We start from the raw sequence: 19,478 nt of genomic DNA, 5'->3' as shown, positions 1-19,478 counted from the left end.
AAAATGGTAGCAGCGAAACAGGCCGATAATTATTATGTACCAGGGGGTCGAGGGAGGGCTTTTTTAGGATCGGTCTTACAATGGCCAATTTTAGATCCGATGGAAACTGCCCATCCCTCAAAGAGGTGTTAATTATCCGGTGTAGCAATGTTGTTACTACCGGTCCCCCCTGGGCCGCTAACCACGAGGGGCAGGGATCAAGAGAGCAGGTCGTTTTCCGAACACTTCCGAGGATCTTGTCCACATCCTCGGTACTCACCAACTCAAACTGATCCAGTGTAACACAGTCCACGGAGGCTCTGGACACTTCTACCCTAGGCTCTGCATTAACATCGGCGTTCAGACCTTCGCTTATACGAGAAGTTTTATCCACAAAAAAGTCATTAAAAAGGTCGCAGCAGGCCTTCGAAGGTTCAAGGATCTGGTTCGGGGCAGGAGGGAGCTGAGTTAGCTCCCTGACCACCCTGAACAACTCTGCCGGACGTGACTCCGCGGACGCAATACGAGCACCATAGAACAAATTCTTAGTTGCTCGTATTGCCTCTCCATAGTCCTTCAACAAGCGGTCTAGGAGAGTCTTGTCGTTTAAGCGTAGGTGTTTCCGCCAACGGTACTCTAGTCGTCGCAGGACCCGCTTCCTCGCCCGGAGATCTTCCGTATACCAGGGCTTACGATTGGAAGCGGGCCTGAGAGGACGCTTGGGAGCGATTCTGTGTATAGCCCCAGAAAGACCGGTATTCCAGATACCGGTAAGGGCATCAACAGAGTCGCCGTCATTTCCAACCGTGAGCCCCTCTAAGGCTTCTTGGAACCTCTGAGGTTCCATCAGCCTTCGAGGGTGGACCATCCTAACTGGTCCACCACCCCCGGGAGGGATCCGGGTAGAAGCCTTGATTTTCACCTTTGTACTCTCAAGACACTATGGCATAAACAGGAAGGGGATAGATTAAGCCAATTAAATTCTAATAAGTGCTCTTCCATCACAAGTGTCTTTGATTTATAAGTCAGGCCCATCATTAGTCTCAAATCAATTAGCAGGACATCACACACTAGAGGAGATCTTTAAAATTTACACAGTGACAAGAGACAAACTACACACAAATTAGCAAGCTCCAGTAAGGATCATAGAACTTTATAACTTCATTTACACTGGCCTTCAGTTTATCATCAAGACAAATCTATTTAATTAAATATACAACTAGATGTAAAGTACATGGAGGTATATAGGCAGTTTCAATCCCACCTTCCACATAAGGCCCATCTTTTGGATGTTCACGAATTCTTAAGTTATTTGTTTTTGAAGACTTGCGCCTCAACAGGTCCCGGACACGTTCATTGTAAATTTCCAGGTAACTGGAACATGAAACAAATGAACTTAAAATCAGAAAGTTATCCAGGTTTAAAGGGCAACCTATTAATTCAATCATATATAAACACCACCATCATATAGACATATTTGTATGGATTTAAACTGCAAACTTGAATGACTCCTAACTAACAGTACTAACAGTACTAACAGTACTAATACTAACAGTACTAATAACTTACTTCATAGAACTAATACTCTTGGAATCTAGAAGTGTTGTAAAAATGATAACCTTTACTTACTACGAATGGCACTGAGCACCACTCACACTGGACTGGATCCAGACTTGCCCTTCTGCAAACAGAAGGGACCAAGATTCAGTGGGTGATCCCAGTGAAGGAAAAGAAGGAGACATTGCCCAACTACTTCTAAGCTCCACAAGTATCACTTCTCATGGTGTTCATCAGTTCTTACCATGGACCATTGTGATACAACAATATACTATGTTTTAAATGCTGATCACAGTATGTGAGTATATGTTGTCTGTTTTGACTGCTAAAGCAGCTGTTAGTTACATTGGAACTGTTTACTGTAATTAAAATAAACTCATTAAATGGTGTAACACTACACATAGGTACACAGAAAGCTGCCTTATACCATGTCAGACCACAGGTCCACCTAGCCCCATGCTGCCGACACTGGCTAGCAGCAGTTCCCTAGGGCTTTAACCAGGGATAATTCTTAGGCCAAGGAAGGGCACACTCCATAGAACAAAACCTAAAGAGCAGAATAGACCCATTCTGACTTTCTCTGGAGGGTCACACACACACCCCTGCTACAATTCCCAAAAATACAGGGGATAGTTGCTGCTGCAGACTTTGGGCAATAAGCAATATCCCAAGGGCTGCATTGAGCTCATTAAAGTGCTGCAAGAGGTGCATAGGTCACACAATTTCCGCTCCTGTCCTAGGCCTAACTTGAGATACCAGAGACTGGGGCATTCTGAACACAAAGCCTGTGTTTTGTCAATGTGCTGTGAACCTCTTTGTGTAGATCTATTCTTTTACTTACAGTAGAGTATGAGAGAGGGACTTGCCTAAAGCAATCTTAATAATTCAGAGATAAGATATTAACTGGAAGACACTCCTAGTTCATGTCCTTGACTGCTACACAACACAGATAAAATTTGGCTGCAGTAAACTGAAACAGTTTATAAACTACCAATGTTATGGGGGAAATACAATTTTCAGTTCTCTTTCAAGACATAAATAAAATAAAATTGTACTAACAATATAATACAAGGGCTAAATGTCGAGTAGAGCATCTCCTCCTGCTTCATCCTACCAATATGTTCTAGTTATTAGGAGAAACCAAGCAATGCTTCATGTTGACCTATAAGGCGCATACGATAGGGACATGAAATTAGGTTTCTTGTTAGCAATACAAGACCAGGAAATTCCCTACCCAGAGGCAAATCCAGTTCACTTTGTGTATTCAGGAGACAGATAAAAAAGGTCTTGTTTGAACATGCTTTCTTAGTGCTGCTACTAATATTTAATGTTTTGTTACTACTGGGGATTACAGTACTTGTTTTTGTGCTGGGCTACTGGATTTTTCTGTTTTAAAATTGTTCCTTAGGTTTTTTGTATATGGTTGTAATTCACTCTAAGGGGCCTATTTTGGTTTTAAGATGCAGAATTCAAACATAGATCAGTGGTTCTTAACCTATGGTCGGAGGACCCTGAGGAGGATGCAGTGTTCTTACATGGGACTGCAAAGCCTTAGAAGATTGTTTAGACCACCTCTTCCCTGAAATGGACCAGCTGTGTGACAGGAGCCAAGGCAAAGGCAGACAGGCTGGCTGGCTCTACATGCTACCTGTCATGTGGATTATATCCTGCCTTTTTCCCAAAATTGGTTCAGACCCTTTGCTTCCTTGCTTGCCCATCCGCTCACCCACCCATTCCTTCTTTCCCTCCCTTCTCCTCCCATCTTGAGTCTTCTTCCTTCCTGATGAAGAAGGAAAAAAGGGAGTATCGAAGCAATTCTTCCATAAGTGATCATAAAGACGGACTTCTAGGATGGAATACAGATAGGATCTTCTCTCTCCTTTCAGTGTGAAGGAGAAAGTTACCAAGTTTAAGAACTTGAATTCATAGATGTTGGAGCAGTTGAGGCAGTAGTTCTAGGGAGGAGCAGTTGTGAGGAAGATGCACAGTGGACCCTTGTGATACGCTTGGGTTTGGTTCCAAGATCCCCTGTGGATAACAAAATCTGTGGATGCTCAAGTCCCATTAAATATAATGACATAGCAAAATGGTGTCCATTATTAAAAAAATGGAAAATCAAGGTTTGATATTTAAGATTTATACTTTTTTTGAACATTTTCAAACCGTGGATACTTGAATCTGTATATAAGAAATCCGTGTATAAGAAGGGCTGATTGTAGTTGCCTCAGCCTAAGGCTGGAGATGTGAAGGGTTTTTGCTGGTGGTGTCATTGTCTGAACAGAGAGTTTGGAAGAAAAAAATGACATCCCCCTCCCCCAGTTGTATGCCCTCAGCTCTTTGTTTCAGGTATCCCATCTTCCCTCTGGAAAGAAGTGGGTGGAGAGAGAAAAGAATAGGTTGGCTGGTTGCCTGGCTGTCAGCTCTGCTGTGGCTCAGCTACTCAGCCCAACTCCACCCCGGAGCAGACCAGCCACATGACAGGAGCCAAGGCAAAGGCTGGCTGGCAGGCTGGGTCTGCACAATGCTGTTCAATCCACTCCAGCCACAAACTGGAGGGAAGAACAAGAGAAAAGTCTTCCATCTTCCTCTGGCACCTCTGAGGGAAGGTTTAACGAATGGTATAATTGTTTATGGTTTAGTACCCAGGTACTACTTCTTATTAGTAGTATTAGGCTTGTACATTTTGAGTTAAGTCTTGGGGGTCCATGTAAGTAAAAGATATTTAAAAGGGGTCCCAAATAAAGAAGAGATTAAGGACCACTGACACAGGTCATATAAAGATCAGTGGTAGCTGTATGAGCCATAAGAAACATCTCAAAATGTAAATTAGGGTAATATCTTTATTAAGCTAACCAAAAGACCACCAAAACATATGTGATCTTTGAAGATCTCTACACAGATATTTTTGTGTTGTTAGAAGGTACAAAGACATTACAAAATAGTGGTGGTGGGGTGTGAAGAAAAACTGACCTGACATAGAGTTATGTTATCTGTATCGTGTTTTCTGATCCTGTCACTACAGGATTGTCTCCTCCCGTACTATACACCCTGTGAACTCAAGTCCTCTGGTGGACATTTACTCCAGTCAGCCAAAACTAGGTTGGCAACTGTCAGCCAGAGGATTTTTTTCCAGCTGCCCCTAGACTGTGGAATGACCTGCTGGGAGAGAGTCAACAGCTGAAAACATCGTCCAAATTTAAAAGAGCATTAAAGACCAGTCTCTTCTGGCAGGCTTATCCAGATGATTTTTAAACTGTGAACTTTAAATGATGAATGTTTTAATATGCATACATCTTATTTGTCCTTTTAACCTGATGTGTGTTTTAACTGATGTTGTTTGTTAATTGTGGTTGTTCCTAGCCTCGATCCATAGGGAGAGGCAAATAAGAAATAATAATAACAATAACCCTAGTATAATGGAGGAGGAAGGTTATACAAATATAGTATGTGCCTTCTATGGTAGCCCCATGGAGATACTCAAATGAAGCTGTATCACATGATATGGTGGCATTAGGATGAACCTGGAATAGCCTCAAGGCATCCAGACATCCAGATGAGCAGAAATGTTTGATCATTTTTAAAAAGATAAACTCCAGCTGTAAACTCAGCACTGTCTCTATCTTGGGTGAAGCTGAGCCTATAGGCACTACCTAATAGAAATTAACTTAAGCCTTTGAGAGGTGCTAGAAAATACCATAATGGGAAATTAACTTCTGGATTTTAAATGAATTATAAATACTCAAACAGTGCACGATCACTGGACTGAAATGAAATGAAATCAAGACTGGAATCCATTATTTACTCTGTCATAACCCTTTACTTCTTTCCCCCTCTTGAATAAACATGCTCTATCAAATAAGCGAAGGGAGAGACAACAAAAAAGGGAAGGTAAAGTCAGACAGACTACACGTTATGAAGCTGTACAGTTATGAAGCTGCTATATAAACATACCTGACTTCTGTTCGAAACGAGGCTTCATTCCATCTTGTTTTCTCATTTATTCTATTGAATAATCCTTCACAAATCCGAGGTATTAACCCGGCATCCCCCTAAAACAATAAGAGCCATTGTCATACTGCAAAGGCAGCAACAACAGTCTGAAAAATGACAGATATAGTATTGAAAGCCAGAGAAGTGGGATTCTATTCATGAAGTGGAGTACTTAGAGGTCTTGGCTTCTCTTTCATCCCACTATGCCACCACCATCCCCTTCCCTGAAAACCTGGTATAGCTGCAAGATAAATAGGCAAAGAGGAACTGCACATGAGGAACTGCCCTCCTCCCCTCCACTTTCAGAAAAATACCTTCATATACAACCAAAGAGATTAGAGATGATCTTTTAAAAAATATAAATTGACTGAGGATGTACTGATTTCAACAGTTATTAGGATTTTTTTGTGTTATAGTGGCCAATTTTGAAATTACACCTTGTGCCAAATTTGGGGAACTCACTCAATGCCTGTATTTATATTGTGTGTGTGTGTGCCTTGAAGTCACTCAATGACATATGATGACCCCATGCGTTTCATAGGGTTTTCTTAGAAGAGGAATAATCAAGAGCTGTTTTGCCAGTTCCCTGCTCTGAAATATAGCCTACAGCACCTGGATTTCATTGGCAGACACATTACAGTGGGCTCTTGGTATCCACTGGGGTTTGGTTCCAGTACCCCTGTGGATGTATTGTTAAAATGTATGGTTTTTAAGTGCTTTGATCATTTTAACTGTATTTTATTTTTAAATAAATTATCTGTTTTAATATTACAATAGTTGTCGTAGACATTTTAATTGTCACTTTTGTAAATTTTTAATTCTAAGTACAGTGGGCCCTTTGCATATGCCTGGGATCCGTTCTGGAGCACACACAGCCTTCGTGTATAGCAAAAAATGTGGAATCTCAAGTCCCATTGATTCCTATGGGTGCACACTCTTGCACACTGCCATTTTAACTCCCTGGGCTTGCCGTGTGGAGAAACTTAAATCCATGTATGGCAAGCCCGCCTATGCCACGAGCATGCTGTATTTAGACTGTAAGTCGCTTTGGGTCCCAATTTTGGGAGAAAAGCAGGATTCAAATTAATATAATTACAAATAAATAAATAAATAAATAAATAAATAAATAAATAATACATCTGGCAATCCTTGAAATTTTATAGGGTTTTCTTGGGCAAATGTTCAGAGGTAATTTTGTCAAGTTTGTTTGGCAGCAGAAAAGGGGAATATAAATAAAGTTATTATTATTATTATTATTATTATTATTATTATTTTATTTGGTAGTGTTGGTAGTAGTAGTTCTTTCCTCTGAAAAATAGCCTACAGTAACCTGGTAATTATTGGGAGTCTACCATCCAAAAACTAACCAGCACTGACTCTGCTTAACTTCCAAGATCGACAGGATCTACTATCTTTAGGGTATATATAGCAGGGGGGGGAAACAGCATACTTTAGAAAGTTAGCCACTTTTTAAAAATAAAGTAAAATTATGAGAAGGAAGACATACAGCATTTCCCATCATTGTATATGACTTCCCAGATCCAGTCTGTCCATATGCAAAAATGCAAGCATTATAACCCTCGAAAGCAGATTTGAGGACTTCAGTGCCAAGATTCTTGAACACCTGGGAAAACAAGAACAATAACGGAGAGAGAGAGACAGGTAATATTCAGTTACACTTAAATTAAATTTAAAACATAACCTCAGTAAAGAATCACAGATGCTACAACTATGGCCAGGTCCTGTCACTTTTAGCATAGCATACATATACATCAGGGTAGTTCTGCTGGGTCCCACCATTAAATACCCAACTGTATAATGGGCATTACAGTCTTCAGCTCACCCACAGAGCAAGGATTAAGTTGTTTCCAACCCCAAATATGAGTGAGAAGGGGCTCTGTAAACACCAGGGACTGCACTGAGGCAAACTCTAAGAAAGCCCAATTGCTGGCCTCCAAAGGGTTTTTCATAGTAGTACAATGCCCCTTATGGAAACATTTACAAAAGGTGATCAATTCAAGTATTTATTTTTTAAAACAATAATTCTATAGTTCCTCCAACAGCATACACAAATGCAGAGTAAGCCATCTATGCTACCACACAATATCTACTTGCACATTTTTGTAAGTGCCATGTCTACTTGCAGCTCTTTCATTTGGAAAGCCCCAAATCTTCTACAGAAAAATATATCTTCAAAACCAGCATAAGAAATACAAATCTCACAAGACCACGATGCCTAAACCAGTCTTCCCAACCTATAACTTGGATGTTATAGTTGATACAGTCCCAGTGAATGTAACCTTGACACCTGTCTGTCCAATGTTAATGGATACTTTTCAGCGTGTGCAGCCTGCTGATGTGGACAGGATTGTTGGAGAGGTAAAAGCCACCACATGTGTCTTGGACTCTTGTCCGTCTTGGCTTATTAAACAGACCAGAGGGGAACTGGCTGAGTGGGTAAAAGGAGGTAGGTAGTCAATGCCTCCCTACAACAAGGCAGAGTTCCATCTTTCCTAAAGGAGGCAGTTGTTTAAAAAAAGTCATCCCTAAATCCCACAATAATGAATAATTATCATGCACTGTACAACCTACCATTTAGGGGCAAGGTTTTGAAACATGTGGGGTTTCTGGATGAAATGGATTATCTAGATCCATTACAATCTGGTTTCAGGCCTGGCTATGGAACAGAGACAGCCTTGGTCACCTTGGTGGATGAACTATGCAGGAAAATAAACAGGGGGAGTGTGTCCCTATCAGTTCTTCTGGATCTCTCAGCAGCCTTTGATACCACTGACCATGGTATCCTTCTGGACTGCCTCACTGGGATGGGACTTGGAGGTACTGTTTTATAGTGGTTCCATTGTTTCTTGGAGGGGTGAACCCAAAAGCTGGTGTTAGGAGACTACTGCTAGATTTCCTGGCCATTGGCCTGTAGAGTCCCTCAGGGTTCTGTGTCATCCCTAGGCTATTTAACATATACATGAATCTGCTGGGAGAGGTCATCCGGAGTTTTGGGGTGCGGTGCTATCAATATGCTGATGACATTCAACTGTACTATTCCTTTCCACCCCATCCAAGGAGGCTATCCTGGTCCTAAACCAGTGTCTGTCATCAGTAATGGACTGGATGAGGGCAAACAAGTTGAAATTTAATCCAGATAAGATAGAGGTGGTTGAGATTAGTCGGAAGGCAGATCAGGGAATAGGGATCCAGCCTGTGTTAGATGGGGTCACACTGCCCCTGAAGACACAGGTTTACAGTTTGGGGGTACTCCTGGACTCGGCTATGAACTTGAGGTCCAGGTCTCTGCAGTGACCAGGAGTGCTTTTGCACATCTAAAACTTGTGTGCCAGCTGTGCCCATTCCTTGACATGTCGGATCTGGCATCAGCAGAAGTGTTGTGACAAATCAATTTTTTTCTTCTCTCCCATTGAGAATTAGATGCAAATTTTTTAAAAAATATATTCTTTTCAAAAGTCCCACTTTCAAAAGGTTATTTTTTCTCTCCATGCCAAGAAGTATTTTTCACAGATTTCTTGAGTGAAAATAAAAGACAAGGGAGGCGAACATTTACACTAATTACCTGGCATTTCAAACTCAATTAACATGTCAAAAGGAGGTTTGGCAGAGGTTTAAAGAATATTCCTCTGCTAGAAAAACCCAATATGAATGGTAGCTTTGCTTATGCAAAATACTCAAATCCTAGCTATTGAACTAAAAACCAAAATTCTTACTCGTTGATCAAGAAGTGCTCATAATTTCTTCTCTTTAAAAAGCTTTCAAAATCTTCGAACCTTCTGTTCCATTTTGACGGATATTCTTTACACCACTACTCAGTGGTACATGCCTTAGTTACATCCCATTTGGACTACTGTAATGCGCTCTACTTGGGGCTGCCCTTGAAGAGTGTTCAGAAACTTCAATTGATCCAAAGAGCTGCAGCCTGGCTCCTAACAGGGGCAGGTTACAGAAATCATATAATGCCCCTGTTAAAACAGCTCCACTGGCTGCCAGTTTGTTTCCAGGTGCAATTCAAAGTGCTGGTGATGACCTTTAAAGCCCTATATGGCTCAGGTCCAGGCTATCTGGCAGACTATATCTCCATCTATGAGCTGCCTGGGGCTCTGAGAACCTCTGGGGAGACCCTTCTCTACATCCTATCCCCATTACAAACATGGTTGGTGGGGACATGAAAGAGGGTCTTTTCCGTGGCTACCCCTAGACTCTGGAACTCCCTGCCCAGGGAGACCAGAATGGCCCTTTCCTTGTTGGTCTTCTGTCAACAGGTGAAAAGCTTCCTTTTCAGACAGGCATTCAAAACAGAAAGCTTTTAAAGATCGGCCTGGAGTGCTATATTATTTCAATATATTATTTTTATAGGTTTTTAATCGTATCATTTTATAATGTTGTAAGCTGCCCTGAGTCCCAATCCTGAAAGAAAGGCAGGATATAAATATTATTATTATTATTATTATTATTATTATTATTATTATTATTCTTTACAAAGAGTGTAGGTAACTGTAATTTTTAATCCCCTCTCAGACATCTATATCATTGTCAATGTGCAGACAGATCAGGAAAAAACTGAAAACTGTATTATTACATTTTCATTACAAAAGAAAATGGGAAGTTCCTAGCTGCCTACCATTTCCTGAGATGCATAGTTTGGACTTTTAACATCAGCTGAGAAGTAGGAGAAATCATATGTAAATGTTTTAATCCGTTCTCTTCCCATATCTCCAGTTCCTCCATCAGGAATCTAAAGGGGAAGCAGCAGCAAATCATCAGTGTTTTCCAATTTATAACTATATGAATTTACAGCACTTTCTTTGGCGATCACAAGTCTATTAACAGAAAGCACTTAAAAGTTACCTACCTCTTTTACTAGTTCAACAAAACTGAATCATAAACATAACACAAAGGCTCCTTGAGTATGTAAAGATAAAAAATTGAGTTTGGAGTTCAATATCAGTATACATTTATGCTCACAGAATTTTGATTCACTTTGCCTTGTACTTTATTTGACAGAAATAATAAATGATGTCTCTGTATCATTGGTTTAAGGCCAGAAGTACAAAGTAAGAACACTGCCCACCTAAATATTTGTTCATTAAAATGTATTGTTTCATAAAATAAATTGGTGTAAAAATGAATTAACACATTATCAGTCAAGCATAGGTACTGTTTTGTTTTGTTGCATATGTCTATTAAGCCCATGTACATCTATAATAGACAGCTCATTTTCAATGTGTTGTCTTTAAAAATGTGTGAAATATATAACAGTGATGTAGCATAACTTTAAACATGGGTACATATTCCAGTAAAAGTAACTCAAGTATGAAGCCTTGAATTTCTCTGTATAGGAAGTCAATGAAATACACTTTATTGAATTTTCTTGTTAATTATATATTTCAGTAAAACTATCTTTTGGGGGACAGTGTATTTTAAGCTTGTAAAATTAAGATCACTAAATCTAAATCAGACAAACCAAATTAGACCCTTATTGATTAAGAGCACACTCCTCGGAACATACCACTAATTTGTTATTGTCCAAGAAAAAAAGTCATTTGTCTGCAACTAGGGTTGCCATGTCCCGTCCCCCAGCGGGACAATCCCGCTTTTCTACCAGGCGGGGGCGCCCCGTCCCGGTTTCTTCCTGGACCTGGGATTGCCCTGGGTCCGCTGGCGCCGCTGGCCGGCAAGGCAGCAGTGACCAGCAGAGGAGGAGGAGGAGGAGGAGGGAGGAGGAAGAAGAAGAGTAGCAGGAGGAGGAAGAGGAGGAGGAAGAGGAAGAAGAAGAAGAAGAGTAGCAGCAGCAGGAGGAGGAGGATTTCCATTCCATTTGTACAGGTCTGTTTTAACAATGATAGTGATGATGATGATGATGATGATGATGATGATGATGATGATATCAGTCAGTTTCTGAGGCATGCACTCTTTCTGAAGGCGAGACAGTGTGACTTTCCAAAGTGCATTTCTGTGTGTTTTTGGTGCTCTTAATGCTAAAAGGTCTGCTTTAACAATGATGATGATGATGATGATGGTGGTGATATTGATATCAGTCAGCTTCTGAGGCATGGCCAAATTCATGCGCAGTGAAGAAAAACCAAAGTGACCAAGTACACACTTCTGAGAAGTACAGTTGAATCCGAGGGCAAATCCACTTCTTGTTAAACCACCTTGACATATTCAATGTGCATAGCCACCTGAACCCATGTTCAGTGTGAAACCCAAAGAGTTTGGTTATGCAATAAGCCTCTGAAATATGCAAGAGGCAATGTTAAAATAAAGCCATGTTCAATGTCCAAATGTGCTGTTTGGAATGGGGGGAGGAGGGGTTGACCAGAAAGGGAAGTACATTTGTGTCATCTGTGTAGGAATAATGCCAAAATGTCCTCCATTTTGATCATGCCTAAGAAACATGTATTTATATTAACATTTTTTTAAAAAATCATCAAATTTTTTCACATATCCTCCATTTTTTAAAAGTGTCCTACATTTGTCCCGGTTTGGAGGTCCTGACTTATGGCAACCCTATCTGCATCAGAGGATACATAACCACTCTGACCCACTTCTACAGAACTGTGACACTCTTCTGTTCTCCTCTAGCTTCCCAGGAAGTGAATTAAAGAGACAAAAGAAAGCATATTATCAACAGCAGTTGAAAACACTCACCTTAATGTTTGTAATTGCTGTTTTATTTTTCTCCATTGAAATTATGAACTTAGCATCAAGATCCTTCTCCCTGTAAAATTACCATGATAGGTTAATACTAGTGCAGAAAAATGATTTAAAGGCAATGGCTATAATCTTCTTAGGACTTAACACTAGTGGTCAGGCTTTCAAATGTTTTGCAATTTGAGATTTTGAGCCAAAAAGCTCCAACTGTCAAATGGACCATTTGTAATCCTGGGGGCATTTTTTGGCCGCAGAGTGGAATATAAATGATTTTTTAATAAATATAAAACTATTACACGATAACAAGTACTCCACAATAGCAGGCAATAAATCTGGATTATAAACAAACAAACAAACAAAATCTTCCATTTGACGATCTGATATCAACTAAAGAAGCCCAAGGGAACATAACTTTTGCTAATTCCATCTGAAAACTCTTAACGTAAGATTAGGTTGAATAGTTACTGCAACATGGTCTTTTGATATTGTTAATATTGTTGCGCCGCTCTGGGGTCCCAGTTCTGGGAAAAGAACAGGATACAAATACTAATACTCTACTAATACTACTAATAATAATACTTTTATATACCTTATGAAGACGACAGAAGCATCTGCACTGCTAATAATCCGACATCACTTTAACGGCCATAGCTCAGTGCTTTGCTCTGGTACCCCAACAAACTATAATTCGTAGAATTCCATAGCACTGAGCCATGGCCACTAAAGTGGTGTCAAATTGGATTATTTTTGCAGTGCAGACACAACCTAAATTTGGTTGTTGTTGCTGCTGTTTTTGTTTTCTCTACTGGATATTGTATGTGGGAAAGAGTAGGCTGGGGCATCATCCTTTTTTAAATTAATCTTTATTAGTAATATAACCTAAATACAATAATATAAGAAAACTTTTATGTAATATTCCACCTATATATGATATATCACATTAGTTATCCATTCTTTACTACCTTATATAAATCTATTCATATCAAACCATTTAATTTTAATTAGACCAGTAATTTTTTTAGAAAAACACACACATAAAATTATTAATATCTTCATTCTTCTTGCTTCCTCTTTTCACCATATACTTTTCATAGTTACACAAAGGTATAATACTATTAATTATATTATTAATTCATTCCCCCCCTCCCTTCTTTTCCTCTTTTTTTTCATCCCCACCCTTCGCTGGGACACCATCCCAACTTCTGCCCAACATATTAGAAACTCTGCTAAAGAGATACACTAAATCTTTCTCATATGTATTCCAACAAGGACTCCTCAGTAATGGGCAGTAAATCTGGATTATAAACAAAAAAAAATTCAATTTGACCTTCTGGTATCAACTAAAGAAGCTCAGGGAAACAGAGCTTTTGCTAATTCCAACTGAAAACACACAGCACAAGACAAGGTTGAATAGGTATTGCAATTTAGGTGTAAAACTAATGCCGGGAATTTGCTTTAGGATATAAGACAGGAGTGAAATAAGGGTCAGCCAACGGCTGACTATATAATTCTTCTCCTTAGTAATAAAGACAGTGAGCTTGGAGGCTGGGTTGGTACTCAAATCTAGCTAGTAGCTTCTTTTTATTGCAGTTTTCACATTTTCCATAATCATAGCAAAACAACTTCCAGGTTCATAAGCAATAGTCAACATGCAAATATCCTCGGGTACAGTTTTTAGCATCTAGGTAATTTTTAAAATGTTTTATTAAATGAAATTATTAGTCACAAGGCCAAAGCAAAACAAATCTGGCTATATCAGTTAAAAAGCCAATACGAGCCTAGGCTGCAGCAATAAGAATGTAGTGTCTAGATCAAGGGAAGTAATAGTGCCACTCTATTCTGCTTTGGTCAGACCTCAGCTGGAATACTGTGTCCAGTTCTGGGCACCACAACTGAAATAGGATGTTGTTCAGCTGGAGAGTGTCCAGAGGAGGGTGACCAAAACAGTGAAAGGTTTGGGAGCCATGCCCCTTGAGGAGCAGCTTAGGAAGCTGTGTTTAGCTTGGGGAAGAGAAGATTACAAGGTGACAGGGCAGTCATGTTTAAATATTTGAAATGGTGTCCTGTTGAAGAAGGAACAAGATTATTTTTTGCTCCTTCAGAGACTGCAGAGATTATAAAATGGGGGGGGGGGGGGGAGTAAGTGATTGCTTTGAATATTTTCAGACAACATTGCATTTATCCAGGACTTAACCCATGAAAATCCAGGAATGCTCCAGCAACAAACCATTCACGGGAAGGAATTCCTGGATCTTCATGGGTTAAGTCTTGGATAAACGTAATGTTGTCTGAAAATCTTCAGAGCGGTTGTGCAACTTTGCAGAGAGTATGCCTTTTTCTTCTCCAATTTCCCCATCTGACAGTCTCCTAAAACACAGAGCAATGGATTCAAATTACAGCAAAAGAGATTTCACCTAAGCATTGGGAGGAATATCCTGAGTCCTGACAGTAAGAGCTGTTTGACAGTGGAACACACTCCCTCTGAGAGTGATGGTGTCTCCTTCTTTGGAGGTTTTTAAACAGAGGCTGGATGGCCATCTATTGATGATGATGATGATGATGATAATAATAATAATAATAATAGGATTTATTTATATGCCGCCCAATCACTGGGAATCCAGGCGGCTTACAACCGAGGGGATAATAATAATAATAAATAATAATAAAATTTATTTGTATACCGCTATTCCAGCATTAGATCATAGCGGTTAACAACATTAATACAATAAAAAACATAATACATATCCCCAACAACAAATATCCCCATCCCCCCCAAAAAACATACTATACAGCACATCGTTAAAAACATTACTATTTACAAGACAACAAAATTATAGATGGTTCCCTGCCCTCAGGCTTACAATCTAAAAAGACACGACACAAAAGGAGAAGGGAATGGTGGGGGGGGGGGAGGAATCAGGTCCAGCATTCTTCTCTCCCTTTGAGGCCTGGACCAAGGCAGATGGACTGGAGGGAGAGCTCTTTTTCTTAATCGAGGCCGGGCCCAAATGGTGTTGGGCCTGTCCTTTCGCTCCCTCCTAGGCCAGAAGATGACAGTTGGAAGGAGGGAGGGGAGGGCTCTTCCTCTTCAGGCCTGACGGCATTGGGCCTGTCCTTTCGCTCCCTATGCTTTGATTGTGTCTTTGTGCATGGCAGGGGGTTTGACTCAATGGCCCTTGAGGTATCTTCCAACTCCATGATTCATTACTAACACTGTACTCCTAACAAACCTATTAAGGCTTTGACATCACTGCTGTTAGTCATAAACGGCCAACCAGAAGCAAGTGGGAAGCTGGACAGCCCCACGAGATAAAAAGCAAGAGTCCGTGCCAGAGTATGGCAAACACACAGCAGTGAAGAAAGTACTGTATAATATAATTAAAATAATGCAAAATGAACAGTAACAGAGAGAAATAGAATAAAAAGAACAAAAACAGATACTGTATTTACATGTTTGGAATTTTGCAGGAGAAAAATGCTATAGAATAGATGTCTGCAAGCAGTCAACCAAGACACAAAAGCTGAGACTGAGGGTGCATCTACAATATGGATATAATGTAGTTTGACACCACTCTAGCTGCCGTGGCTCCACCCTACAGAATCCTGGGATTTGGGGCACCAGCACTCTTTGTCAGAGGCGACCTTTTAAAACTACAAATCCTAGCATTCCATAGGATGGAGTTGCAGCACTTAAAGTGGCGTGAAACTGCATTATTTCTACATTGTAGATGCACCCCTAGTCTCAACATGTACTGAAATGCTGAAGGAAAGTACTCCAATGGTCTGGACCAGGTGGGAAACCAACAACTATTTCATGCTTTATTCACAAAAGACAGATACATTTGCTATTTTGAAGTTACATTAATGAAGCTTCAGCTACAGAATAAGCCACTTTTCCTGGCAACTGTTCGTAATTTTGTTCCATATTCCTGGAGAAAAGGGGAGCAGCAGCACCTGATCTTAATATCATGCCAGTCCAACCAGTCTAGCCAGTTGTTCTTATGATCCATTTGTGGTGGCGTAAGATATTTTACAGTGGTTCATTAATGACTGCATCTACTTCTTCTGAATATATATACCCTTTTGCTGTAATAGGAAGATGAATCCAATGAGCTCAAAAGATCTCTCATTGTGATACAACCAAGGAATGAATCATAAAAACCTTTTTGCCCATTTAGCAGTAGGCAAAATAAATTATGGATACGAAAGGGTGTCTCCACAGACATTAAAATACTGCATAGAGGAAATGAGACTTTCTTCTATTTTCATATGAAAAGAATTTGCACATAAACCATGTTTGCACAGAAACAGTGTATTTTAAGCCAAATGCAAATTGGCTATGTAAATTTTCTCTGCATATAAATTGCATAGAGTTGCACACAAGTGTGCAAAATCACCAAATAATGCTCAAAAACTCTCAGAATCTTGCCACTGAAAAGAAATGTTTGAAATGTTTACTTGCATGCCAACAATCAACCAAGCAAAGATTTAAAAGCCTGCTAGAACATATTTTAAAGATGCAGTTAGATCAACTCCGTATTATAGAGGTTAGGGGCCTCAAACCCTCTGCCCTTGTCTCAGACCCCTTGCACTTACTTTAGGCTAAGAAAGCAAAGTATAGCTACTAGGTATATCATGAACCTGATCATTTCAGAAAAGCATTACTAAAATCAGTGTTCTCCCAATTCCTCCTAAAGAAAATAATTTTTCTCAAAGTTGCTCAAGAGAACTACCTTTAAGATTTCCAAACAGCAAAACGCTGTCATAAGTCATGTAAATGACTTTTTATTTTTCATAAATAAATCCCTACAACTTTGGTAGATGTTTAAGAACTCTCATTACCAGCAATGTGCTACAGAAGAGGACTCAGATTAAGTTCAAAAGGAAGGCCAGGAAAATATTAGAAGCGTGCATGAGGGAACTTAATAGTACAAGTCTGTAATGTACAAATAAATCCTGCTGAGAAAAGTATGCATAGGATTGGGGCCTCAAGATACTATTGCTGTTATTAGAAAACAAGTGCAATGTTTTATATCATATATTTCAGGGGGAGGCTGGGCCGCCTTTAGAAGCAGCATCTACTGTTAGCCCTTAAAACTAAATGTTGTGAGGAGCTATCTAGAGCCAGGGATGTTAACCTGAAACAAGTTTAGGGTCAAATTCTCTACCCAACAAATGCTGGCAGGGCACAATCATCATCATCATCATCATCATCATCATCATCATCATCATCATCATCATCTCTCCTCTCCATCTCTCATATATGTGAAAGCACAAACAAATAAATTGCCCTAAATTCCTCACACTGAGACTATCAATATACTGCTGCAATGCACTCTTGTACTAGATATTTCTGCTAGTATTGTAAAATAAGGATGCTTTTTACAACATCCACCTTTTGATTTACAGCAGCTCAAGCAGAGGCCATCAGGAGATATTTTTATGATAGATCCGTTCAGTTGCGCAGTTGTGTGCCTTCAAACTATTCCTGACTAATAACGGTAACCTATCTTGGAGTTTTCTTGGCAAGACATGTTCAGAGAGGGGTTTGCCTTTGCCTCCCTCTGAGGCTGAGAAAGTGTGGCTTGTCTAAAGTCGCCCAGTGAATTTTCATGGCTGAACGAGTATTCAAACCCTCATCTCCAGAGTTGTAGTCCAATATTCAAACCACTATTCCATGCTGCCACGGGCTAAAAACAAATATTAAGAAATACAGTGTGTTATGATGGTTTTGAATGTTGAAATAACACTCCAGGAGATCAGAGTTCAAATTCCTACTGAGCCATGAAAAACCACTGGGTGACCTTGAGCAAATCACACTCTCTCAGCCTCAGAGGAAAGCAAAGGCAAAGCTCCTCTCAATAAATCTTGCCAAGTTGTCTTAATTTGGAGTTGACTTGAAGGCACACAGCAGCAATCATGTGTCCAGGGCCTAAAGCCAAAATGATGCTTATAGAATGCTGAGTCCCCATCTCCAACCTGCAAGGACTGGGAATTTCCCAGTCCCTTGTGTGTGGGGGGGGGGGGGGGAATACAGGATTGTGAGAGTATTGCCTGCTCTCTGCTTCCATTCACTGAAGATGTTCACCAAACTGTGTTGGATACCCGGCTAGGCATCTGGCAAACTTCTGTTACTACTTCTCAACCTTTCCTCTCCCATTTTATGATGACACATGAGGAGGCCAACCTGAAAGAGTCAACCTTTCAAGCATTCTGTATCTTGTACTCAAACAATGTTTCAGTAAGATACTTTTGTTCAAACAAATTACTGTGTCTAATGTAACTAGAGAAAAACATAAGTAAACACTAGAACCCATAATACAAAGACTAAGATGAAATATCTGTAATTCCCAAAGTTTAACAAAGCTTCTCTGTAAGCTTTTAAGCATTGTTAAGAAGCCACTAAATATTAGAGAAAGCAGGCTAATGCTATATCAAACATGATATACCTTATCATGCTATGTATACGTCAATGTTATATCTAAGTTGAGGGCAGGTTTAAGGCAAAATTATATATTTTGATACAACGCATGGATAAGATGAGGTTAAACTCAGGGGCATGTAACAAAGGATATAAAGGATGGAGCAAAGGAAGCCAAAAATTGCAATTATTTTCCCATCCAAGTGTTCAAAAAGGCCAGAAGTGGTGCCACAGCAGAAATTAGAAGGTGGTGATTCTTTTAGGTTCTCCCAGGATGGACTAAGCTCTCACCTTTCACCTCTCTACACAGAGAAGGAGATGGTTCTTATTTCGATATGAGTTAAAGTAAAGAGTTAAGGTATAGTATTTACATTGACCCATGGATAAGTCTACCCAGGTTTATTTGGGTCAATTTTTTAAACTACCATTTGTAGACTTATACATGAACATATATACAGTAAAATAATACAGTGTACCCACATCATACGCGGGTATGCTTACGCTGAAAGCCACTCGCCAGAAAAAGCAATGGCGTGTGATCCTGCAGCACACACGCCAGGCCATGCTATGTGCACAAGCCCCATTGTTTTAAATGGGGCTCGAGCATCTGCAGAGTTTCCCTTATGCGAGGGGGGGGGGGGTCCAAAATGGATCCCCTGCATGTAATTTAAAACTTTTGCTTGGGTCACAGATTGAAGTACAGGCATCCGCATCAAATCCCAAATTACTGTGGAAAATTAGGTGACTCCCTCATTGTTAGAATCCCAAATGCCAAGGAAAGTGTACAGGCTGAAATATCTCCCCCCCCCCCCAAAAAAAAAAAGGACAAGCCTAACATTTGCTTTCAATAGTT

At 40.0% G+C, this 19,478-nt stretch overlaps 1 protein-coding gene across 6 annotated transcripts in view; it reads right to left on the bottom strand.

The window, feature by feature from the left end:
* LOC149313514 (kinesin-like protein KIF16B) overlaps positions 1 to 19,478 on the bottom strand; it is a 146,556-nt gene that overhangs the window by 120,486 nt on the left and 6,592 nt on the right. For all 6 annotated transcript variants that reach the window (XM_089519228.1, XM_089519229.1, XM_089519230.1 and 3 more), the window contains exons 2-6: positions 12,202 to 12,271; positions 10,172 to 10,285; positions 7,034 to 7,150; positions 5,488 to 5,585; positions 1,244 to 1,353 (exon numbers count right to left, since the gene is read on the bottom strand). In XM_089519228.1, coding sequence (XP_089375354.1) covers positions 1,244 to 1,353; positions 5,488 to 5,585; positions 7,034 to 7,150; positions 10,172 to 10,285; positions 12,202 to 12,271 — 509 coding nt within the window. The remainder of the gene's footprint in view (positions 1 to 1,243; positions 1,354 to 5,487; positions 5,586 to 7,033; positions 7,151 to 10,171; positions 10,286 to 12,201; positions 12,272 to 19,478) is intronic.

This window comes from Sceloporus occidentalis, unplaced genomic scaffold (genome assembly GCF_023333645.1).
Source record: "Sceloporus occidentalis isolate IW3139 unplaced genomic scaffold, rSceOcc1.0.p SCAF_4, whole genome shotgun sequence".
Taxonomy (NCBI): Eukaryota; Metazoa; Chordata; class Lepidosauria; order Squamata; family Phrynosomatidae; genus Sceloporus; species Sceloporus occidentalis.
The sequence above is the reverse complement of the archived record's forward strand: the minus strand, read 5'-3'. Positions and strand labels throughout refer to the sequence as shown.